Source organism: Lissotriton vulgaris, chromosome 12 (assembly GCF_964263255.1).
Source record: "Lissotriton vulgaris chromosome 12, aLisVul1.2, whole genome shotgun sequence".
In the NCBI taxonomy this organism is placed as follows: Eukaryota; Metazoa; Chordata; class Amphibia; order Caudata; family Salamandridae; genus Lissotriton; species Lissotriton vulgaris.
The window spans coordinates 9,722,814-9,747,527 of record NC_141700.1 but is presented as its reverse complement, the minus strand read 5'-3'; the positions used below and the strand labels follow the sequence as shown (position 1 = coordinate 9,747,527).

Here is a 24,714-nt window from a genome sequence, read left to right as displayed (position 1 = left end):
CCACGACGATTTCACCGCTGGTCTGGTTGCTCCAGACTGGCCCTTGCTCCCTTCCAAAAGAGGAGCACCCCGGACCCTCCTGGTCCCCTCCAGACGCCATCTTGACTCCACCGCGTGGGCTTGCCTTTGCCAAGGCTTGTTGCTCCAATCCTGGTTCCAGCATCGCCGACAGCAGACACCCTCGTGGGACAGCTCGCACCTCCTTGCCCGTGTGACTGCAGAGTCCAGCGTCGCCCACTCACCTGATCGCGGTGACTTCATCCGGTGCCATCCTGGTGCCCACACAATCATTGGCTAGTGATTAAAAACTGAGTCCCCTCTGCTTTCAGGTCGTCTCCATCACCGATCCAGGCTTGGATCGCATCGAACATCTTCACTGGTCGCCTGCCAGCAACTTCTTCTTTCAGGCTTCATAGACTACAACAAGGATTCCCGACGTCTTTTGAACCCTATGCAGCTGCAGCCCCTGGGCTAGGTAACCCGAGCATTTCGGTGCTCCAACGCAGGTTCACTATCTAAGTGTCCAGATCCTTTTTCGTTTAAGTCTACCTAGTCGGATTCGTCCGAAAACAGTGACTTTAGAAATACTAGCCTCCATAAACTTTGTCCCGCATCCCGCGTGAGAGTGCACACTCTGCACCCGATCTCCCTAGGCCTCCTGCTCCTAACCTTAGTGTTTAGTATTGTAGTCCTAGCGATCCTGAAGCCTCTGGATCTTGTTTCTTACCTGCTAGTATTTCGCATTCCACTTTTAGTGTATATGGTTTTTCGTGCCCCTCGGGCATTTGTGTAAATTGTGCAACTTGAAGTATTTTCGTAAGAGTTTTGTATTGTGCTTAGCTCCCTGACTCATAAAGAGTTCAGGGTAGACTTTTTATAAATAAATATACTTTATTTTTCATAACAACTTGTTTGGGGTCCTTTCACTTGGTGTTCAAGGGGTATATGTGACGGTAAAACAGCTGGCTTAACATGCCCTCTAGAGTTTAGCCTAAAGACTGCTTTTGTCCACGCTACTAGGATAGCTGGTCTATAAGGTTGACTTACAACCAATCATCAATAAGGGTCGTTTGGTATGATACACAGTGATCACTAGAATAGTGAGCACTATACATCAGGCCAACTTCTCACAGACATCATGGCAGGAAAGGGCTCCAAAGGCGGCACAACACAAACTCGTATCGAAAGATACGCCTGCGATAAACCTGCGTCCCCTCCAACTGAAGAACGGCAAAGCTCGGCGAAAACGGTAGTCGGCGCAGGGACTAAAAAGATGACACTGGATGACGTGATGCGAGCATTAACGAAAAGGTGGGGTCGCTGGAAGTGGTCACAAAATCACTGGTGGAGGATGCATCGGAGCTCCAGACGGCGATGGAGAAAGTTGCAGCAGAGAATAAAATGTTAAAGGAAAAGCTGGTTGACCAGGAAGGGCGCTCTAGAAGGAACAATATAAGAATTCTTGGAGTTCCGGAATCAGAAGGTACTAGAGCAACTGACCTCTTTGTGGAAGACAATTAAGTCACAGCTCCAGCCTAAGGGGCTGTCGTCATTCTTCTCAGTTGAGAGGGTGCACAGAGTACCAGGATGCCAGCCAAAACCAGGGGCATCCCCAAGGCCCATCCTGGCGAGACTGTTCAATTTCCGGGATAGGGATGCCATCCTACAAGTGGCGCGGGTATCTTCCCCCCCCCCCCGTGAAGATTCAGAACTCCACACTGGCCTTTTTCCCGGACTAAACGGCGGAGGTGGCCCGAAAACGGAAGACGTTTCTGGACATAAAAAAGGAACTAAGGAGAAGAGAGATTCAATACTCCATGTTATTCCCGGCTAAACTGAGGGTGGTGGCAGAAAACAGGACATGGTTTTTTGACAATCCGGAAATACCCCGGGACTGGTTAGACGGCTGGCGGCCAACCTCTCAACCCCGCCGCACAGGACGGACTAAAAAAGACCAACGTACAGGAGACCGAGTGGACTCCGAGCGGAGGGGCCGGTGGATGAGAGAAGCTCACCAATGAGAGACAATGTTAGTGGAGATCTGGAGGTGGAGGAATAACACTCCGGCGGAAATTAGACACTTATTGATAATGGGACTGCCGAGTGGGCTGCCATGGACACTGGGCTGAGGGCCTCCACGGAGGGCAAGAGGGGTCGCTGACTCCGGAGTACTCTTCGCCCCCAACGAGCAAGTAACTCTGTGTTTCTATTTGGGTGGGGTCGGGCACTCTGCTAAATTGGGATGGCGGGCAGTTCAAAGTCCGTGTAGCAGGGAGGGGGGGGGAATTCAGGGGATAGGGGGGGTAGCAATGTTTTTTTGTTTGAAATGTTTGACTCTAAAGATTGCACAAAGAACCACAATGATCACAGTTAGCTGGAGAATGCACGCCGGGCATGCCGGTGTCAACCCGAGAACAGAAGGCCCATCACTGCAGACGAATGGAGGTGTCCATGAGGGTGGGTGTAGGCCTGGAACATTGCTACCGCACCCTACGGAGACCTGGTCCACCTTTACAAGTGCGCAATGCCACAAGTAGCACAGTCTGATATCATAGAGGGCGGTCCTGACACGGGGCTGGTGCCGCCGTTGCAATTAATAACATGGAATGTCAGGGGATTAGGAGACAAGGTAAAGAGAGGGTTAGTGCTTCAGAGTATTAGGAGAATGAATCGTGATCTGATCCTTCTTCAGGAAACACATCTGGTGGGCACAGCCAGCAAGGCACTAGATAGACGAGGTTACCACATGATCACACACTCCGACTTCACTTCAGGGTCCCGGGGGACAGGCATATTAATGAAGAGAGCATCTCGATTTATACTACAGACTACCAAGACTGACAGTCACGGCCGCTTTGCAGCGGCTTGTGGGTAATGGGAAGGAAAGTCCCTCAACGTAGTGTCCGTGTATATCCCACCGGCACTGCATGCGACTGCACTTCCAGACCTTGGGAGGTTCTTGCTAGAGCTCCCAGAAGGAGACCTAGTATTGGGAGGTGACTTTAATGCGGTGGCACATAATGTACGAGATAGATTCCCGGTTCGGACACAGACACCTGGCCCGTCCCGCTTCAGTGAGTTTATAGAGGCGCAGGGACTAGTGGATATATGGCGGCGTCTTCACCCTGAGGATCAGCAGTACTCTTACTACTCAGCAACCCATAACTGCTTGTCCCGTATTGACTACTTTCTTACACTGGGGGATGGCCGACTTACAATAAATGATGCAAGGATAAGGCCGCGGGGTATCTCAGATCACTCCCCTTTGACGCTGAGCCTATCATGCTCTGCAATAGCCCGTAAAAGAATCTACCCAATTTATCCGGGATATCTTAAGATACCTCACATCCGTAAAGAGCTGAAAAAGGCAACCAAGTACTACTTTGCAGAGAACACTGACTCGGTGTCCTCCCCAACGACCTTATGGGAAGCATACAAAACGGTTTTTAAGAGGGCAGGCGATTACGGCAATAGCGGGGCACAAACGTACACAAAAACGGGAACTGTTAGATTTGGAATTGAAACTAGAAAAAGCAAACGCGGACCACATGGCACACCCATCGGAGGATACACTTCACTCACTCCACCTTTGTCAACAGACACATGATGACCTCCTTAAACGACGGACAGTCGAAAACATAGAGGCGACAGCGCAAAGGGTCTATGATATAGGAGACAAGGCCAGTAAATTATTGGCATGGTTAGATAAAAAAAGGGAGGGCTGCAGACGCATATTGCAACTGAAAGACTCAGAGGGGATACCACATTCACGTCCTTCTGAGATTGTAGAGCTCTTAGCTGATCACTTCCAAGACGTCTATACCCCAAGAGTAGAAGTCACAGCGGAAGTGGCAATGTCAGCACTTCAGGTTGCACAAATCACAACTCTTCCACCGGAGGCGGTGGATGAGCTGGAGGCAGATCTGTCAGTGGACGAGATACAGACGGCAGTCAATGCGCTGCACACAGGCAAAGCGCTGGGCCCCAACGGGATTCCGATTGAGTGGCTCCAGACTATGGCGGACGCCCTAAGCCCACCTCTGCTGGCCATGTTTAAGGAGTGTCGGGAAGGAGGGACTCTGCCCCTGGATCAGCGGATGGCGACCATAGTGGCCATCCCAAAACCGGGTAAATCACCCACAGACTGTGCGTCATACCGCCCAATTTCACTTCTTAACGCCGAAGCGAAAATTCTGGCGAAATTGTTAGCCAACAGACTGACTCCGCATCTAGCACACCTAATTCACCCGGACCAGTCTGGCTTCATGCCACATAGAAGCACGGCATTGAACCTCCGACGTGTGCATGGAGCAATAGCGCGAGCCCCGCTGCTGACTGAACCGGCTGCAATACTATAATTGGATGCCAGAATGGCGTTCGATATGGTGGAGTGGCAGTATCTGTTCGCGGTGCTGACCCGCATGGGCTTTGGCCCCAAATTCATTTCCCGGATCACACTGTTGTACACGAATCCTGTTGCACATGTAGCAGCCAATGGCCACATTTCCCGAGAAATCCCTCTGGCCAGGGGGACACGACAAGGGTGCCCACTCTCCCCTCTACTATTCGCGCTGGTTCTGGAACCGCTGGCTACTGTTATCAGGAGTACCCCATTATTGAAAGGTCTGCGATGGGGAGACGACTGGGAAGATAGAGTTTGTGGAGAAGTGTGGCTCAGGGGTTAGAGGCGGCAGACCCGGAAGCTGAGATCGGCCCTGGACCAGGGTTCAATTCCCCGCCTCGGCGGGTCTTGGGCTCAAAAATTCCACGGACTCGATAATTCTCGCTCCGGTGCCTTCTCAACTCACGGGTTCACACTCTGCGACTCTGGGCAATAGCTTGCTTAATCTCCACAACGGCCCCTCGCGGCAGGATGCCTGGCCTTCACCTTGTGGATACCCTGCCGGGGTTATCTCACAGGGGAATACCAGGACGGGTTCCCTAAGAAAGCGCCGGGAAACCCTTTGTGGGTAGCTGTGCGCTAGATAAGCTCAAATACATTACATTACTGTATGCTGACGACATGCTAATTTATCTGTCTGACCCAGAGGCAGGCATTCCGAAGTTGCTGGCAATATGTGACGCACATGGTCTAAATTCCGGGTACACAATCAACTGGACAAAATCAGTCCTTTATGTACTGAAAAGTCCCTCTCCGAATCTCCCTGACAACTGCCCATTGACGATAGCCGACACCTCATTTAAGTACCTGGGTATACACTTCACTCGTGACGCGGCTGTGTTTTATGATCAAAACTTAGTACCGCCGCTCACTCGCCTGCGGGCGGACGTGAGACACTGGAAAGCTCTACCTCTTACGTTGTTGGAGCGAGCGGCGTTATTTAAAATGATGGCGTTACCACGTCTCCTATATGTATTGGGAAATACCCCTATCATGATACCGCCTTCCTACTTCCGGAGAGTGACAGCAGTGGTGACAGAATTGTTATGGGCAGAACGCCCACCCAGAATAGCGCATATCAAACTCAACCGAGGGTGGTACGACGGGGGGGATAACTCTGCCGAATATACAGCTGTACTATTGGGCGTCGCAGCTTAAAGTAATTAACCAGTGGATACACGCCCCACATAATGACCCAGCATATTTAGCGGATAGAGCACAATTAGGTACACACAGCTTACTGGCCCCAATATACAATCAAGAACTCGCGGCGAAACTGGTCGGTCCAACTAAGCACACCGTACTACTCTGCCACAGGGCGCAGACGAGACTTAAATGGAGAGGGGTCATAACTAGGCTTATACCGCTGTGGGACACCAAACAACTAGGCTGTCTTAGATCCAGCAAGGGATTCACTCAATGGGATAACATTGGAATCACGACAGTAGGAGATTTATGGACCAGTAATGGAGTGGTCCCTTTCTCACACTTACAGCAGCAATACGCATTAGGCCCCAATGAAACCTACAGATACATACAAATATGACACGCATTGATGGCAGCTATTGAGCCAGGGGCGAGCGTCCCGGACTCTTCGCCGCTGGAGGACCGCCTGCTCACGGACTTTATGCAAACAGGCGCCACCTCGCTCACTTATCGTAAATTACTGAATAATCTACCGGACCCTTTGATTAAGCTAAAAGAAAAATGGGAAACTGAGCTGGGAGCCATGGATGAGACAGACTGGAACGCCGCATTGGCATCTCTGCGAGAAGCGGGCGTCTCAGCTCGGTTCAGGCTGGTACAATTCAAGATACTACACAGGGTATATTACACCAGAACCTCCTTACATAAAATGCATAGGGCAGAAAATCCATATTGTCTCAGAGGGTGTGGAGAGGAGGGGACACTGTTTCACACACTTTGGGAATGCCCGGCTATCTCTGGTTACTGGAGACAAATCATGCGCACCATCTCCCAAGCTCTTGAGACCTCACTAACGCCAGTCCCGCAAGTATGTCTATTGAATGTGTGGGAAGGGACTGATCTGACACATCGGAGGCAGCAATGGGTTACGATTGGGACTATGGTGGCCAAGCAAGACATTGCGCAGAGGTGGGGAGTGGCGGAAACACCGACATTAGCGCTGTGGTGCAGGACGATGGACAGACTCATGTTGCTTGAGCGTGCAGTATATAAAATGAGAGCTAACCCTCGCAAATGGAACATGGTCAGGCAGTCATGGAACAGGTACAGAGGGGACCTATGCGAGCCTCTTTCTGAAGAGGAGGTAGACAGCTCGGGGGATGAGGAAGAGGTGGATGAGTGAGACACCGGGGAGGTAGGGTGGAGGTAGGAGAAGGATTGGGAATCGAACATCAGGGATGCTATATGACCTGGGGTTAGGAAGGGATGGGATGACTGCTCGGGAGCTTTGAACCGGCTAGTGTCATTGACGATACACTGTATGGTTGTAAGTGACTATTTGATATTAATGAGTCTAAAGTTTTGTTGAAATATATATATAAAAAGTAAGACGATACGTATTAAGCAAATACTCTTCGAATGCCTTATGTACTGAGGTAACAATCGCTGCCGGACCGGAAGGTTGTCGGCTAAACAGCTGTGTACTACTAAAGATGTGATGATGAGTGATGGCCGACGGACCGTTGATCTACTGAATCATGTAATGTACTACTGGCAAATTTAAATAAAGTCTTACACCAAAAAAAAATATATATATATCTTTATTTTTCAGTTTGGGCTACTTCACTGTTTTGGCGCATATGGATAACTGTTTGAGATTGGATGTGATGTCCGATTGACTAGACCGTACTCATCAAAGTGGATGCATTGTTCTGTGATTAATTTGAGTGCTGGGTAACAATTTCATAAACTGGCATTTATTTCTGGCTAAGGGGAATATGGTGACGGTTGGCTAATAGAGGTATATGGTGATTGTTGGCCAATAGGGGTATATGGTGACTCTTGCACAATATGGGGTATATGGTGACTCTTGCACAATAGGGGTATATGGTGACTCTTGCACAATAGGGGTATATGGTGACTATTGCCCATAGGGGTATATGGTGACTATTGCCCATAGGGGTATATGGTGACTGTTGCCCATAGGGGTTTATGGTGACTGTTGCCCATAGGGGTTTATGGTGACTGTTGCCCATAGGGGTTTATGGTGACTGATGCCCATTGGGGTATATGGTGACTGTTGCCCATAGGGGTATATGGTGGTTCTTGCCCGATAGTGGTATATGGTGACTGTTGCCCATAGGTGTATATGGTGGTTCTTGCCCGATAGGGGTATATGGTGACTGTTGCCCAATAGGGATATATGGTGGGTCTTGCCTGATAGGGGTATATGGTGGTTCTTTCCCGATAGGGGTATATGGTGACTGTTGCCCATAGGGGTAAATGGTGACTGTTGCCCATAGGGGTATATGGTGGCTGTTGCCCATAGGGGTATATGGTGGTTCTTGCCCGATAGGGGTATATGGTGACTTTTGCCCATAGTTGTATTTGGTGGTTCTTGCCCAATAGGGTTTATGGTGACTGTTGCCCAATAGTGGTTTATGGTGACAGTTGCCCATAGGGGTATATGGTGACTGTTGCCCATAGGGGTATATGGTGACTGTTGCCCATAGGGGTTTATGGTGACTGTTGCCCATAGGGGTATATGGTGACTGTTGCCCATAGGGGTATATGGTGGTTCTTGCCCGATAGCGGTTTATGGTGACTGTTGCCCATAGGTGTATATGGTGGTTCTTGCCTGACAGCGGTTTATGGTGACTGTTGCCCATAGGTGTATATGGTGGTTCTTGCCCGATAGCGGTTTATGGTGACTGTTACCCAATAGGGGTATATGGTGGTTCTTGCCCGATAGGGATATATGGTGACTGTTGCCCATAGGTGTATATGGTGGTTCTTGCCCGATAGCGGTTTATGGTGACTGTTACCCAATAGGGGTATATGGTAGTTCTTGCCCGATGCGGATATATGGTGATTGTTGCCCATAGGTGTATATGGGGGTTCTTGCCCGATAGCGGTTTATGGTGACTGTTACCCAATAGGGGTATATGGTGGTTCTTGCCCGATAGGGGTATATGGTGACTGTTGCCCATAGGGGTATATGGTGACTGTTGCCCCATAGGGGTATATGGTGACTGTTGCCCATAGGGGTATGGCTCTTGCACTCCGTATCAACCTTTAGAATGAATTTGGCCTTTTGTAGCAGTAGGGGATCGTGGCCTTGGCCACCGGTTGTAAATCCTTCCTTCTGGTCTCCTGGCCTGGCTTGTAGGATCGCCGTGATTTCTTCTATTGATAGTAGCTGCAAGGAGCAGAGTGCATGCCTCGGTGGCCTGCTCGTGCCATACAGCTGTCTGCCAAGTGACATATTTCAGGGGGTGATGAAAGAGCGGACTAGAGGCACGGTGGATGCCGAGGGCGAGGCTCGGGGCTTCTCTACGACCTCCTAGAGCAGACACCCTGTGTGAAAAGGAAAATTGTATTGGATACATCGCATCACTAAGTAAACAATCTTATGGTATAATGCAGAAAGAGTGAAAATAAAGAGGGCCTTGTAGCTAATCCTGACTGACGTAAGGAGCAGCGAACCCTCTGATGGGGCACTAACCCTTCACACACCAACCCTGCCTGACTGTACCCACCAACCGACCCGTCTGAAAGTACAGTTCCCCCTTTAGGCTTAATGTGTCTGCGACTTGCAGCATGTGGTCATTCACCACAGACACGGATGGTATTTACAGACACGGAGGGAAAGCGTGTAACTCACAGAAAGAGGCCGGAGAGACTGACTGTGATCCGTGTGCCCGTCCTTGCCCTCCTGACACTGTGCCAGGGTCTAGCCCTCCTCTGGTCATTGGTGGGGTCAGCTCGGACACCCCAGTGCCCGTGCTTGTGACACTGTGCCAGGCTCCAGCCCTCCACTAGTCACAGGTGGGCTCAGCTCGGACACCCCAGTGCCCATCCTTGCCCTGCTGACACTGTGCCAGGGTCCAGCACTCCTCTGGTCATTGGTGGGGTCAGCTCGGACACCCCAGTGCCCGTCCTTGCCCTGCTGACACTGTGCCAGGGTCCAGCACTCCTCTGGTCATTGGTGGGGTCAGCTCGGACACCCCAGTGCCCGTCCTTGCCCTGCTGACACTGTGCCAGGGTCCAGCACTCCTCTGGTCATTGGTGGGGTCAGCTCGGACACCCCAGTGCCCGTGCTTGTGACACTGTGGCAGGCTCCAGCCCTCCACTAGTCACAGGTGGGCTCAGCTCGGACACCCCAGTGCCCATCCTTGCCCTTCTGACACTGTGCCAGGGTCCAGCCCTCCACAGGTAATTGGTGGGCTCAACTCGCACACCCCAGTGCCCATCCTTGCCCTTCTGACACCGTGCCAGGGTCCAGCCCTCCACAGGTCATTGGTGGGCTCAGGTACTTGCCCTTCTGACACTGTGCCAGGTTCCAGCCTTCCTCTGGTCATTGTTGGGCTCAGCTCGCACACCCCAGTGCCCGTCCTTGCCCTTCTGACACTGTGCCAGGGTCCAGCCCTCCTCTGGTCCTTGGTGGTCTCAGCTCGGACACCCCAGTGCCCGTCCTTGCCCTGCTGACACTGTGCCGGGAAATGGCCACTACAACGTGGCCGTTTCCACGAATACCTTTACCACGCAAGCATTAAAAAGCATGCGTGGTTACGACAGCCTTTACCACGCATACCTTTACTACGAGATACGTAGTAAAGGCATGTGTGGTAAATGCCCCAAAAAACCGAACCTTAAGTGCCGAAGCAATCTGCGTTGTTAGAGAGGAAGCTGGAATAAACTTCCGCTTCCTCTTTACGACGTACGAACAACGTGACCTACATAACAAACGAAGATGAAGAGGACACTAATTAAAAAAGGAAGGAGAATTTTAGTTTAAAAAAAAAAAAAAGATTAAGGGTTAAGGGCAGGAGTAATAATAAGGAGTTAGGGCCGGGGTCATGTACCCGGAGAGGTATAACCTTTAAAACGAGTATGCCCTCACCATGCATACATTTACAACGAAAAACGTTGTAAATCTATGCGTGGTAATGGAAAATTCGTGGTAAAGGTGATGCGTGGAAAACGAATTCCGTTGTAACACATGCGCGGGAAAGGCATGCGTTGCAACGGAATTCGTAGTAAAGACATACAACCCACTGTACCAGGGTCCAGCACTCCTCTGGTCATTGGTGGGGTCAGCTAAGACACCCCAGTGCCCGTCCTTGTGACACTGTGCCAGGCTCCTGCCCTCCACTAGTCACAGGTGGGCTCAGCCCGGACACCCCAGTGCCCATCCTTGACCTTCTGACACTGTGCCAGGGTCCAGCCCTCCACAGGTCATTGGTGGGCTCAGCTCGCACACCCCAGTGCCCGTCCTTGCCCTGCTGACACTGTGCCAGGGTCCAGCACTCCTCTGGTCATTGGTGGGGTCAGCTCGGACACCCCAGTGCCCGTCCTTGTGACACTGTGCCAGGCTCCAGCCCTCCACTAGCCACAGGTGGGCTCAGCTCGGACACCCCAGTGCCCGTCCTTGCCCTGCTGACACTGTGCCAGGGTCCAGCACTCCTCTGGTCATTGGTGGGGTCAGCTCGGACACCCCAGTGCCCGTCCTTGTGACACTGTGCCAGGCTCCAGCCCTCCACTAGCCACAGGTGGGCTCAGCTCGGACACCCCAGTGCCCATCCTTGCCCTGCTGACACTGTGCCAGGGTCCAGCCCTCCTCTGGTCATTGGTGGTCTCAGCTCGGACACCCCAGTGCCCGTGCTTGTGACACTGTGCCAGGCTCCTGCCCTCCACTAGTCACAGGTGGGCTCAGCCCGGACACCCCAGTGCCCATCCTTGACCTTCTGACACTGTGCCAGGGTCCAGCCCTCCACAGGTCATTGGTGGGCTCAGCTCGCACACCCCAGTGCCCGTCCTTGCCCTGCTGACACTGTGCCAGGGTCCAGCACTCCTCTGGTCATTGGTGGGGTCAGCTCGGACACCCCAGTGCCCGTCCTTGTGACACTGTGCCAGGCTCCAGCCCTCCACTAGCCACAGGTGGGCTCAGCTCGGACACCCCAGTGCCCATCCTTGCACTTCTGACACTGTGCCAGGGTCCAGCCCTCCACAGGTCATTGGTGGGCTCAGCTCGCACACCCCAGTGCCCGTCCTTGCCCTGCTGACACTGTGCCAGGGTCCAGCACTCCTCTGGTCATTGGTGGGGTCAGCTCGGACACCCCAGTGCCCGTCCTTGTGACACTGTGCCAGGCTCCAGCCCTCCACTAGCCACAGGTGGGCTCAGCTCGGACACCCCAGTGCCCATCCTTGCACTTCTGACACTGTGCCAGGGTCCAGCCCTCCTCTGGTCATTGGTGGGGTCAGCTCGGACACCCCAGTGCCCGTCCTTGCCCTGCTGACACTGTGCTGTTTCCACGAATACCTTTACCACACAGGCATTACAATGCATGCGTGGTTACAACGGCAGCCTTTACCACGCCTACCTTTACTACGAGATACGTAGTAAAGGTATGTGTGGTAAATGCCCCCAAAAAAGGGGGGATGGGGGGGTCTCCCCCCAAAAATAAAAAATAAAGCATAGGATTAAAAAGGGGGGTTGGGAGGGTCCCCCCTCCCCCCCCTAAAAACCGAACCTTAAGTGCCGAAGCAATCCGCGTCGTTAGAGAGGAAGCTGGAATAAACTTCTGCTTCCTCTTTACGACGTACAAACAACGTGACCTATGTAACAAATGAAGATGAAGAGGAGACTAATTAAAAAGGTAAGGGGAATTTTAGTTTAAAAAAAAAAGATTAAGAGTTAAGGGCAGGGGTAATAATAAGGAGTGAGGGCTGGGGTCATGTAACCGGAGAGGTATAACCTTTAAAACGAGTATGCCCTCACCATGCATAAATTTACAACGAAAAACGTTGTAAATCTATTCGTGGTAAAGGAAAATTCGTGGTAAAGGTGATGCGTGGAAAACGAATTCCATTGTAACGCATGCGTGGAAAAGGCATGCGTTGCAACGGAATTCGTAGTAACGACATACAACCCACTGTGCCAGGGTCCAGCACTCCTCTGGTCGTTGGTGGGGTCAGCTCGGACACCCCAGTGCCCGTCCTTGTGACACTGTGCCAGGCTCCAACCCTCCACTAGTCACAGGTAGGCTCAGCTCGGACACCCCAGTGCCCATCCTTGCCCTTCTGACACTGTGCCAGGGTCCAGCCCTCCCCAGGTAATTTTTGGGCTCAGCTCACACACCCCAGTTCCCATCCTTGCCCTTTTGACACTGGGCCAGGGTCCAGCCCTCCACAGGTCATTGGTGGGCTCAGCTCGCACACCCCAGTGCCCATCCTTGCCCTGCTGACACTGTGCCAGGGTCTTCTGATTGGGGGGCTCAGTGCAGATGGCGACTGCTGACACAGCTGTCAACCCTGCAGTGCGATCTATCCCTCTTCCTACCTCTTTTATTGATGGGCTAGGCTAAGAAGGCAACTGCTGGCATCGAAGTGAAGAATCATGCCATTCGTCTGCCCCTGGCCACCTGTGGCCTCGGATCCGAAGGATAATGCTGGCACAGGGCGTCCAGTGAGTATTTTGTGGTGCGGGCAGAAGGGAGCATAATGATGTCCATCACTGCCAGGGCCCAGTCCTGTGCTCTTCATGAGTCTTAAGGATGCTTTTTTGACGCCTTTAGGGATGAGGGCAGAGGTGGCCTCCACCTGTGTTCTGTATCGAAAACCGGGGTACGAAGAGGGTATTGCTCTGATTGGCTACAGGTCAGCCACCCAAGAGTGGAAGATGAGGGCATCCTTGCACAAGTTACTTTGAGGGAGGTGATGGCCCTCTCAAAAGCCCAGAAGAGCACCATTGTGACTGTGGAGGGGGCTCCTTAAAGGCCGTGTCTACCGTTCACCCAGCAGGTGCAGAGAGTTAAACGACCACAGACAGATATTTCGTGGGGAGAGGTGGGTGTGCACAAGCTCAGCCTTTCACTCATGATTCTTTTCTCAACCTTTCTCTCCCTGCAGTTGTATGAATTGGATGGTGATCCACAGCGGAAAGAGTTCCTTGATGACCTGTTCAGTTTCATGCAGAAGAGAGGTGAGGCTCCGTGCTAGAGTGCGAGGGGTGTGGTGGGTGGCTGGGACTGGCTGCAGCTCGAGTGGTGGTCGAGGGCTGGGACTGGCTGCGGCTCGAGTGGTGGTCGAGGGCTGGGACTGGCTGCGGCTCGAGTGGTGGTCGAGGCTGGGACTGGCTGCGGCTCGAGTGGTGGTCGAGGCCTCGAGGGCTGGGACTGGCTGCGCCTCGAGTGGTGGTCGAGGCCTCGAGGGCTGGGACTGGCTGCGGCTCGAGTGGTGGTCGAGGCCACGAGGGCTGGGACTGGCTGCGGCTCGAGTGGTGGTCGAGGCCTCGAGGGCTGGGACTGGCTGCGGCTCGAGTGGGGGTCGAGGCCTCGAGGGCTCGGACTGGCTGCTGCTCGAGTGATGGTTGGAAGCCACGAGGGCTGGGACTGGCTGCGGCTCGAGTGGTGGTTGAGGCCTCGAGGGCTGGGACTGGCTTCGGGGAGTGGTGGTCGAGGCCTCGAGGGCTGGGACTAGCTGCGGCTCGAGTGATGCTTGGAAGCCAGGAGGGCTGGGACTGGCTGCGGCTTGCGTGATGGTTGGAGGCCACGAGGGCTGGGTCTGGCTGCGGCTCGAGTGAGGGTTGGAAGCCACGAGGGCTGGGACTGGCTGCGGCTCGAGTGATGCTTGGAAGCCACGAGGGCTGGAACTGGCTGCGGCTCGAGTGATGCTTGGAAGCCATGAGGGCTAGGACTAGCTGCGGCTCGAGTGTTGGTCGAGGCCTCGAGGGCTGGGACTGGCTGCGGCTCGAGTGAGGGTTGGAAGCCACGAGGGCTGGGACAGGCTGCGGCTCGAGTGATGCTTGGAAGCCGAGAGGGCTGGGACTGGCTGCGGCTCGAGTGATGGTCGAGGCCTGGAGGTGTGCAACTGGCTGCGGCTCAAGTGATGCTTGGAAGCCATGAGGGCTGGGACTGGCTGCGGCTCGAGTGATGCTTGGAAGCCATGAGGGCTGGGACTGGCTGCGGCTCGAGTGATGCTTGGAAGCCATGAGGGCTGGGAATGGCTGCGGCTCGAGTGATGCTTGGAGGCCACGAGGGCTGGGACTGGCTGCGGATCGAGTGATGCTTGGAGGCCACGAGGGCTGGGACTGGCTGCGGATCGAGTGATGCTTGGAGTCCACAAGGGCTGGGACTGGCTGCGGATCGAGTGATGCTTGGAGGCCACGAGGGCTGGGACTGGCAGCAGCTTGAATGATGCTTGGAAGCCACTAGGGCTGGGACAGGCTGCAGGTCGAGTGATGCTTGGAAGCCATGAGGTCTGGGACTAGCTGCAGCCCGAATGATGCTTGGAAGCCACGAGGGCTGGGACTGGCTGCGGCTCGAGTGATGGCGGCCACGAGGGCTGGGACTAGCTGCGGCTCGAGTGATGATTGAAGGCCACGAGGGCTGGCTGAGGGGTTGCTGGGGCACGAGACCTGGATGAGGGGTGGCTGGGACACGAGAGCTGGCTGAGGGGTGGCTGGGGCATGAGAGCTGGCCGTGGGGTGGCTGGGGCATGAGAGCTGGCCGTGGGGTGGCTGGGACACGAGAGCTGACTGAGGGGTGGCTGGGGCATGAGAGCTGGCCGTGGGGTGGCTGGGACACGAGAGCTGACTGAGGGGTGGCTGGGGCATGAGAGCTGGCCGTGGGGTGGCTGGGGCATGAGAGCTGGCCGAGGGGTGGCTGGGCCATGAGAGCTGGCCGAGGGGTGGTTGGGGCACGAGTAATGGAGGCCACGAGGGCTGGGACTGGCTGTGGCTCGAGTGATGGTTGGAGGCCACGAGGGCTGCGACAGGCTGCGGCTTGAGTGATGGTTGGAGGCTGAGACTGGCTGCCCGAGAGCTGGCCGGGCGGTGGCTGGGGCACAAGAGCTGGCTGAGGGTTGGCTGGGGCACGGGAGATGGCGAAGGGATGGCTGGGGCATGAGAGCTGGCTGAGGCATGACTGGGGCACGAGAGTTGGCTGATGGATGGCTGGGGCACGATAGCTGGCTGAGGGATGGCTGGGGCACGAGAGCTGGCTGAGGGGTGGCTGGGGCACGAGAGCTGGCTAAGGGGTGGCTGGGGCACGAGAGCTCGTTGAGGGGTGGCTGGGGCATAGGAACTGGCTGAGGAATGGCTGGGGCACGAGAGCTGGCCTTGGAGTGGCTGGGGAACGAGCGCTGGCTGAGGGGTGGCTGGGGCTCAAGAGCTGGCTGAGGCGTGGCTGGGGCACAAGAGCTGGCTGAGGCGTGGCTGGGGCACAAGAGCTGGGTGAGGGGTGGCTGGGGCTTTAGAGCTGGCCGAGGGGTGGCTGGGGCTTGAGAGCTGGCGGAGGGGTGGCTGCGGCACGAGAGCTGGCTGAGGCGTGGCTGGGGCACGAGAGCTGGCGGAGGGGTGACTGCGCCACAAGAGCTGGCGGAGGGGTGACTGCGGCACGAGAGCTGGCGGAGGGGTGGCTGGGGCACGAGAGCTGGCAGAGGGATGGCTGGGCACGAAAGCTGGCTGAAGGGTGGCTGGGGCTTGAGAGTTGGCTGAGAGGTTGCTGGGGCTTGAGAGCTGGTGGAGGGGTGGCTGGGGCACGAGAGCTGGCTGAGGCATGGCTGGGTTTCGAAAGCTGGCTGAGGGGTGGCTGGGGCACAAGAGCTGGCTGAGGGGTGGCTGGGGCACAAGAGCTGGCTGAGGGGTGGCTGGGGCACGAGAGCTGGCTGAGGGGTGGCTGGGGCATGAGAGCTGGCTGAGGGGTGGCTGGGGCATGAGAGCTGGCTGAGGGGTGGCTGGGGCACAAGAGCTGGCTGAGGGGTGGCTGGGGCACAAGAGCTGGCTGAGGGGTGGCTGGGGCACAAGAGCTGGCTGAGGGGTGGCTGGGGCACGAGAGCTGGCTGAGAGATGGCTGGGGCACAAGAGCTTGCTGAGGGGTGGCTGGGGCACAAGAGCTTGCTGAGGGGCGGCTGGGGCACAAGAGCTTGCTGAGGGGTGGCTGGGGCACGAGAGCTGGCTGAGGCGTGGCACGGGAGCTGGCTGAGGGTTGGCTGGGGCACAAGAGCTGGCTAAGGGGTGACTGGGGCACAAGAGCTGGATGAGGGGTTGCTGGGGCACGAGAGCTTTGTGAGGGGTGGCTGGGGCACGAGAGATGGCCTTGGAGTGGCTGGGGAACGAGCGCTGGCTGAGGGGTGGCTGGGGCACGAGAGCTGGCTGAGGGGTGGCTGGGGCACCAGAGCTGGCTGAGGGGTGGCTGGGGCACAAGAGCTGGCTGAGGGGTGGCTGGGGCACAAGAGCTGGCTATGGGGTGGTTGGGGCACGAGAGCTGGCTGAGCGATGGCTCTGGCACAAGAGCTTGCTGAGGGGTGGCTGGGGCACGAGAGCTGGCTGAGGCGTGGCACGGGAGCTGGCTGAGGGTTGGCTGGGGCACAAGAGCTGGCTAAGGGGTGACTGGGGCATAAGAGCTGGATGAGGGGTTGCTGGGGCACGAGAGCTTTGTGAGGGGTGGCTGGGGCACGAGAGATGGCCTTGGAGTGGCTGGGGAACGAGCGCTGGCTGAGGGGTGGCTGGGGCACCAGAGCTGGCTGAGGGGTGGCTGGGGCACAAGAGCTGGCTGAGGGGTGGCTGGGGCACAAGAGCTGGCTATGGGGTGGCTGGGGCACGAGAGCTGGCTGAGCGATTGCTCTGGCACAAGAGCTTGCTGAGTTGTGGCTGGGGCACGAGAGCTGGCTGAGGCGTGGCACGAGAGCTGGCTGAGGGTTGGCTGGGGCACAAGAGCTGGATGAGGGGTTGCTGGGGCACGAGAGCTTTGTGAGGGGTGGCTGGGGCACGGGAGATGGCTGAGGGGTGGCTGGGGGCACCAGAGATGGCTGAGGCGTTGCTGGGGCTTGAGAGCTGGCTGAGGGGTTGCTGGGGCTTGAGAGCTGGCTGAGGGGTGGCTGGGGCACGAGAGCTGGCCGAGGGGTGGCTGGGGCACGAGAGCTGGCCGAGGGGTGGCTGGGGCACGAGAGATGGCCGAGGGGTTGCTGGGGCACGAGGGCTGGCCGAGGGGTGGCTGGGGCACGAGAGCTGGCCGAGGGGTGGCTGGGGCACGAGAGCTGGTTGAGGGGTGGTTGGGGCATGAGAGCTGGCCGAGGGGTGGCTGGGGCATGAGAGCTGGCCGAGGGGTGGCTGGGGCACGAGAGCTGGCTGGGGTACGAGAGCTGGCTGTAGGCATTAGGGCTGGGGGATGATTGGTTGCATGAGAGTTGGGAGTGCCTCTCTTGAAATCCTTTGCTGGCATACTCGGGCCCGCCCTGCTGGTTGGGTCCTTTTCTTTGCTGGCACCCCCTCCACTCACTGGCTGTTATCTGTGCTGCAACACTCTGTTTACCCTGCATGCAGGCTGGTCTCACGGCATCCTCTCCGCTCACTGCCATCCTCTCTGTTCACTGGCATCCTGTCCGCTCACTGGTATCCTGTCCGCTCACTGGCATCCTGTCCACTCACTGGCATCCTGTCCGCTCACTGGCATCCTGTGGCATCCTGTCCGCTCACTGGCATCCTGTCCGCTCACTGGCATCCTGCCCGCTCACTTCATCCTCTCCCCTCACTGCATCCTCTCCCCTCACTGCATCCTCTCCGTTAACTGCATCCTCTCCGTTAACTGGCATCCTCTCCGTTTACTGGCATCCTCTCTGTTCACTGGCATCCTCTCTGTTCACTGGCATCCTCTCCGTTCACTGGCATCCTCTCCGCTCACTGGCATCCTCTCTGTTCACTGGCATCCTCTCCCTACACTGGCATCCTCTCCCTACTCTGGCATCCTCTCCGTACACTGGCATCCTCTCTGCTCACTGCCATCCTCTCCGTTCACTGGCACCCTCTCCGTTCACTGGCATCCTCTCTGTTCACTGGCATCCTCTCTGTTCACTGGCATCCTCTCAGCTCACTGGCATCCTCTCCGCTCACTGCCATCCTCTCCGCTCACTGCCATCCTCTCCGCTCACTGCCATCCTCTCCGCTTACTGCCATCCTCTCCGCTCACTGCCATCCTCTCCGTTTACTGCCATCCTCTCTGCTTACTGCATCCTCTCCGTTCACTGCCATCCTCTCCGTTCACTGCTATCCTCTCCGTTCACTGGCATCCTCTCCGTTCACTGGCATCCTCTCTGTTCACTGGCATCCTCTCTGTTCACTGGCATCCTCTCCGCTCACTGGCATCCTCTCCGCTCACTGCCATCCTCTCCGCTCACTGCCATCCTCTCCGCTCACTGCCATCCTCTCCGCTCACTGCCATCCTCTCCGCTCACTGCCATCCTCTCTGCTTACTGCATCCTCTCCGTTCACTGCCATCCTCTCCGTTTACTGCCATCCTCTCCGTTTACTGCCATCCTCTCCGCTCACTGGCATCCTAATAATAATAATAATAATAATAATTCTGAGTTTTTAAAGCGCCTGGTTACACCTATCGGTGTGTCCCCGCGCTATCAGGACTGAGCAGCAGCTAGGAGAGGTGGCGCAAGACATGCGCCGGTGATTTAGGACTTTGGAAACAAAAAAGTTTTCTGTTTTTTCCGGAACAGTGCCTCAGAGGGCTCCAAACAGAGCTTCTGTGGGAGGGAGTTCCATCTCCGTGCGGCTAAAAGGCGAAAGGAGCGCCCTCCCATTCTTGCCTTATTAATTCTAGGGACCGAGAACAAGCCTGCGCCCATAGGACGCAGGAGCCGGGTAGGCTTGTAAGGAGGAAGCAGATTGCGCAAGAAACCCGGCCTCTTTCCGTGGGCAATCCTGTGACTAATACAAAGTGCTTTAAATTCTATCCGTTCCCTAACAGGGAGCCAGTGCAGTGTCTCCAAGGCTCTTTTTGAGGAGGCTCTCCTGGGGAGCTGTAGCACCAGACGCGCAGCTGCGTTCTGGATATGCTGCAATCTTAAAGTGCAGCTCGCGTTAGCTCCCAGGTAGAGGACATTCCCATAGTCTAGCCTAGATGTGACCAAGGCATGAACCAGGGCACCTCTGGCAGACGCTGGGAGAAGGTCAAGTGTCTTTCTTAGACCGCGGAGAATTCACGCCGAGTATGGTAATCGTAGGACATGCTGGAATCCAACCACATGCCCAAGTTCTTCACTTGATCTTTGGGGACAGGTAATGGGCCCAAAGGCTGAGGCCACCAGGCAGAGGTCCACACCGAGGGGGACTTGCCAACAATGAGCACCTCGGTTTTGTCCCCGTTCAATCTGAGACAGTTTTTTGCCATCCATCCTGCCAGATCTTGAAGGCAGGATGCAAATCGGTTGGCTGCATGCTAAGCTGGCTGCGACAAAGCCACAACCAGCTGAGTATCATCGGCATAGGTTACTACCTCTATCCCATACTGCTCAGTAATAGTAGCCACCGGCGCTACGTACAAATTGAACAGGGTAGGGCTGAGGCTGGAACCCTGGGGGACACCCTGCTTTAGGTCCAAAACCTCTGACCTATAAGCACCCTGTTCCACATAGAAGCTGCGGTCATGGAGGAAAGATTCCAGCCATGACCAGGCTCTCCCAGTCACTCCACTTTTCCTCAGACACTGTAGCAGAGTGTGATGAGCTACAGTGTCGAACGCAGCGCTGAGATCATGAAGAATCAGCTCTGCTGTCTGACCCTCATCTACACGTTTCCTCAGGGCCTCTGTGGAAAAGAGAAGGGCAGATTCGGTGGAGTGATAGGCCCGAAAAGCCAGCCTGGGTAGGATGGTAGAGCCTGTGCGCCTCGCTGTGAGCCGTCAATTGTTGATTAGCCAGCTTTTCGGCTATAATAGAGAAATAGGGGAGGAGGGAGGTCGGGCGTAGGTTATTTAGTTGAGTTATACTGATTTGTGGCTTTTTCTTAAGTGGGAGTACAACAGCCTGCTTCCATGTGTTCGGCACCCTGCCAGATTCGAATGACAGGGCTAAGAGATGCTTAACATAAGGTGCTAGTACCTCCATGCCACCACTCAGAATCTTGGCAGGGGCTGGATCCCTGGGGGAGCCAGATTTGACCCCCCTCGCTACTGCTATAAGCATAGCCTCATCCGGGACCAAGAAGACACTGATGCTGTCTTCCTCCAAGATAGCACCTTCCATTGGCGGATCACCGCTGAGGCCAATCCTGGCCTCATTAGGAAAGGTAGTATAGATATCTTGTACTTTCTTATGGAAAAAAGCAGCAATTTGGTTGCATAGTTGTACAGAGGAATCAACTTGTTCGCTTCTTGAAGCCAGCACTGATATCTCCTTATAGACTACAAAGAGTTCCTTAGTCGAACACTCAGCCTTATCAATGCGATCAGTGTAGTAGATTGAGTGGGTTTTCCTAATCAAGGCGTGATAGCGCCTGAGGCTGTCTTTATATGCCAGACCCGCCTCCGGAAGGTAGCCCTTTCTCCAGGCTCTTTCCATTTGTTTACATGCTGTCTTAGCTTCTTTCAACTCTGCATTAAACCATGCAGCTGATCGACCAGGGGGCAGTCAGATCTAAGGCCGTCTCAATGCGTTTATCAAGCGCCGCACAGGCTCCCTCAATGGTGGCACCTAGGCCATCCGGGGCACCCCCCTGTTTTAGGCTAGCATAAAATTTGTCGAAAGAAAATGTAGCCCACTTCCTCTGTTTCTTTTTAATGTCACTACCATTCTTTGGGTTGCTGCCCTCCGTGAATTTGGAGCAGAAAGGAACTAAGTAATGGTCTGTCCAGACCATCGGGACAGGGCGCCCAGCCTTGATGCCCTCCCAGTTGCAAAAGAGAGGATCCAATTGATGACCCAGTCGATGAGTGGGAAGTGTCGACTGCAGTGTCAATTGCATAGTCGATAACTCTTGACGTACCTCTTGGGCCGCCATGTTGGATCCATCATCGAAATGCATATTGAGATCGCCAAGTAAGAGAAATTTATCATATCTCATAGCAAGGGATAACAAATTGCATATTAAGCTCTCCACAAACTTGCTGCTGCCTCCCGGGGGTCTGTAAATTAAAAGGCCTTTAATAATAGTATTGCTGGTCAATGTTATAGAGAACGCCCCTGTCTCACTTCCCTCTATACTAGCAGGCTCCATAGTGCAGATAATATTGTCCCTGTGGATCAATGCAATCCCGCCTCCCCTTCCTCGGGGTCTGTCCTGCCTACAAATGCCGTATCCCTGGGGCAAAGCCTCTAGTATTGCAGGGTCTGACTCCCCATCAAGCCAGGTCTCTGTTACAAAGAGAATGTCTAGATTGTTATCCAGCAGTAGGTCCCGCACTTCCATGTTATGCTTTTTTAAAGACCTACAGTTAAACAGCGCACAAACTACTTCCTTAGTAGTGCCTCCCACTTGGATGTCACCCTTCAGCTTAATACCACCGTTAACTGCATCCTCTACGCTCACTGGCATCCTCTCCGCTTACTGCATCCTTTCCGCTCACTGCCATCCTCTCCGTTTACTGCATCCTCTCCGTTCACTGGCATCCTCTCCGTTCACTGGCATCCTCTCCGCTCACTGGCATCCTCTCCGCTCACTGGCATCCTCTCCGTTCACTGGCATCCTCTCCGTTCACTGGCATCCTCTCCGTTCACTGGCATCCTCTACGCTCACTGGCATCCTCTCCGCTTACTGCATCCTTTCCGCTCACTGCCATCCTCTCCGTTTACTGCATCCTCTCCGTTCACTGGCATCCTCTCCGTTCACTGGCATCCTCTCCGCTCACTGGCATCCTCTCCGCTCACTGGCATCCTCTCCGTTCACTGGCATCCTCTCCGTTCACTGGCATCCTCTCTGTTCACTGGCATCCTCTCCGTTCACTGGCATCCTCTCCGCTCACTGGCATCCTCTCCGCTCACTGGCATCCTCTCCGCTCACTGGCATCCTCTCCGTTCACTGGCATCCTCTCCGTTCACTGGCATCCTCTCTGTTCACTGCCATCCTCTCCGCTCACTGGCATCCTCTCCGCTCACTGCCATCCTCTCCCCTCACTGCCATCCTCTCCCCTCACTGCCATCCTCTCCCCTCACTGCCATCCTCTCCCCTCACTGCCATCCTCTCCCCTCACTGTATCCTCTCCCCTCACTGTATCCTCTCCCCTCACTGTATCCTCTCCGTTCACTAGCATCCTCTCTGTTCACTGCCATCCTCTCTGCTCACTGGCATCCTCTCCCCTCACTGCCATCCTCTCCCCTCACTATATCCTCTCCCCTCACTGTATCCTCTCCATTCACTAGCATCCTCTCTGTTCACTGCCATCCTCTCTGCTCACTGGCATCCTCTCCCCTCACTGGCAGCCTCTCCGCTCACTGGCATCCTCTCCGCTCACTGGCATCCTTTCCGCTCACTGGCATCCTTTCCGCTCAGCATCCTTTCCGCTCACTGGAACTCTCGCCCTCGCTGGCACACTCCCTGCTGGCACCCCCCCTCACTGGCACCCTCCCACCCCTCACTGGCACCCTCCCTGCTGGCACTCTCCCCCTCGCTGGCACTTTCCCCCTCCCTGCTGGCATTCTCGTCCCTCGCTAGCACACTCCCTGCTGGCACTTTCCCCCATCCCCCTCGCTGGCTCCCTCCCTGCTGGCACTCTCGCCCCTCGCTGGCTCCCTCCCTGCTGGCACTCTCGCCCCTCGCTGGCTCCCTCCCTGCTGGCACTCTCGCCCCTCGCTGGCTCCCTCCCTGCTGGCACTCTCGCCCCTCGCTGGCTCCCCCCCTGCTGGCACTCTCGCCCCTCGCTTGCTCCCTCCCTGCTGGCACTCTCGCCCCTCGCTGGCTACACCCTGCTAGCACACTCTCGCCCCTCGCTGGCTCCCCCCCTGCTGGCACTCTCGCCCCTCGCTGGCTCCCCCCCTGCTGGCACTCTCGCCCCTCGCTGGCTCCCCCCCTGCTGGCACTCTCGCCCCTCGCTGGCTCCCCCCCTGCTGGCACTCTCGCCCCTCGCTGGCTCCCCCCCTGCTGGCACTCTCGCCCCTCGCTGGCTCCCTCCCTGCTGGCACCCCCCCCCACTCCCCCTCGCTGGCTCCCTCCCTGCTGGCACACTCTCGCCCCTCGCTGGCTCCCTCCCTGCTGGCACTCTCTCCCCTCGCTGGCTCCCTCCCTGCTGGCTCTCTCGCCCCTCGCTGGCTCCCTCCCTGCTGGCACACTCTCCCCTCGCTGGCTCCCTCCCTGCTGGCACTCTCGCCCCTCGCTGGCTCCCTCCCTGCTGGTACTCTCGCCCCTCGCTGGCTCCCTCGCCCCTCGCTGGCACTCTCGCCCCTCGCTGGCTCCCTCGCCCCTCGCTGGCACTCTCGCCCCTCGCTGGCTCCCTCCCTGCTGGCTCCCTCGCCCCTCGCTGGCTCCCTCCCTGCTGGCTCCCTCGCCCCTCACTGGCTCCCTCCCTGCTGGCTCTCTCGCCCCTCGCTGGCTCCCTCCCTGCTGGCTCCCTCGCCCCTCGCTGGCTCCCTCCCTGCTGGCACTCTCGCCCCTCGCTGGCTCCCTCCCTGCTGGCACTCTCGCCCCTCGCTGGCTCCCTCCCTGCTGGCTCCCTCGCCGGCTCCCTCCCTGCTGGCTCCCTCGCCCCTCGCTGGCTCCCTCCCTGCTGGCTCTCTCGCCCCTCGCTGGCTCCCTCCCTGCTGGCTCCCTCGCCCCTCGCTGGCTCCCTCCCTGCGCGCACTCGCCCCTCGCTGGCTCCCTCCCTGCTGGCACTCTCGCCCCTCGCTGGCTCCCTCCCTTCTGGCTCGCTCGCCCCTCGCTGGCTCCCTCCCTGCTGGCACTCTCGCCCCTCGCTGGCTCCCTCGCTGGCTCCCTCCCTGCTGGCTCTCTCGCCCCTCGCTGGCTCCCTCCCTGCTGGCACTCTCGCCCCTCGCTGGCTCTCTCGCCCCTCGCTGGCTCCCTCCCTGCTGGCACTCTTGCCCCTCGCTGGCTCTCTCGCCCCTCGCTGGCTCTCTCGCCCCTCGCTGGCTCTCTCGCCCCTCGCTGGCTCCCTCCCTGCTGGCTCTCTCTTCCCTCGCTAGCACACTCCCTGCTGGCACTTCCCCCCCATCCCCCTCGCTGGCTCCCCCCCTGCTGGCACTCTCACCCCTCGCTGGCTCCCCCCCTGCTGGCACTCTCGCCCCTCGCTTGCTCCCTCCCTGCTGGCTCCTTCCCTGCTGGCACTCTCGCCCCTCGCTGGCTACCCCCTGCTAGCACACTCTCGCCCCTCGCTGGCTCCCCCCCTGCTGGCACTCTCGCCCCTCGCTGGCTCCCCCCCTGCTGGCACTCTCGCCCCTCGCTGGCTCCC

General features: G+C 56.5%; 1 protein-coding gene across 1 annotated transcript in view; it reads left to right on the top strand.

The window, feature by feature from the left end:
• The window catches only part of ARID3A (AT-rich interaction domain 3A), a 201,293-nt gene that overhangs the window by 142,235 nt on the left and 34,344 nt on the right, over window positions 1-24,714 (top strand). The window contains exon 4 of the mRNA XM_086946719.1: window positions 13,460-13,532. Coding sequence (XP_086802845.1) covers window positions 13,460-13,532 — 73 coding nt within the window. The remainder of the gene's footprint in view (window positions 1-13,459; window positions 13,533-24,714) is intronic.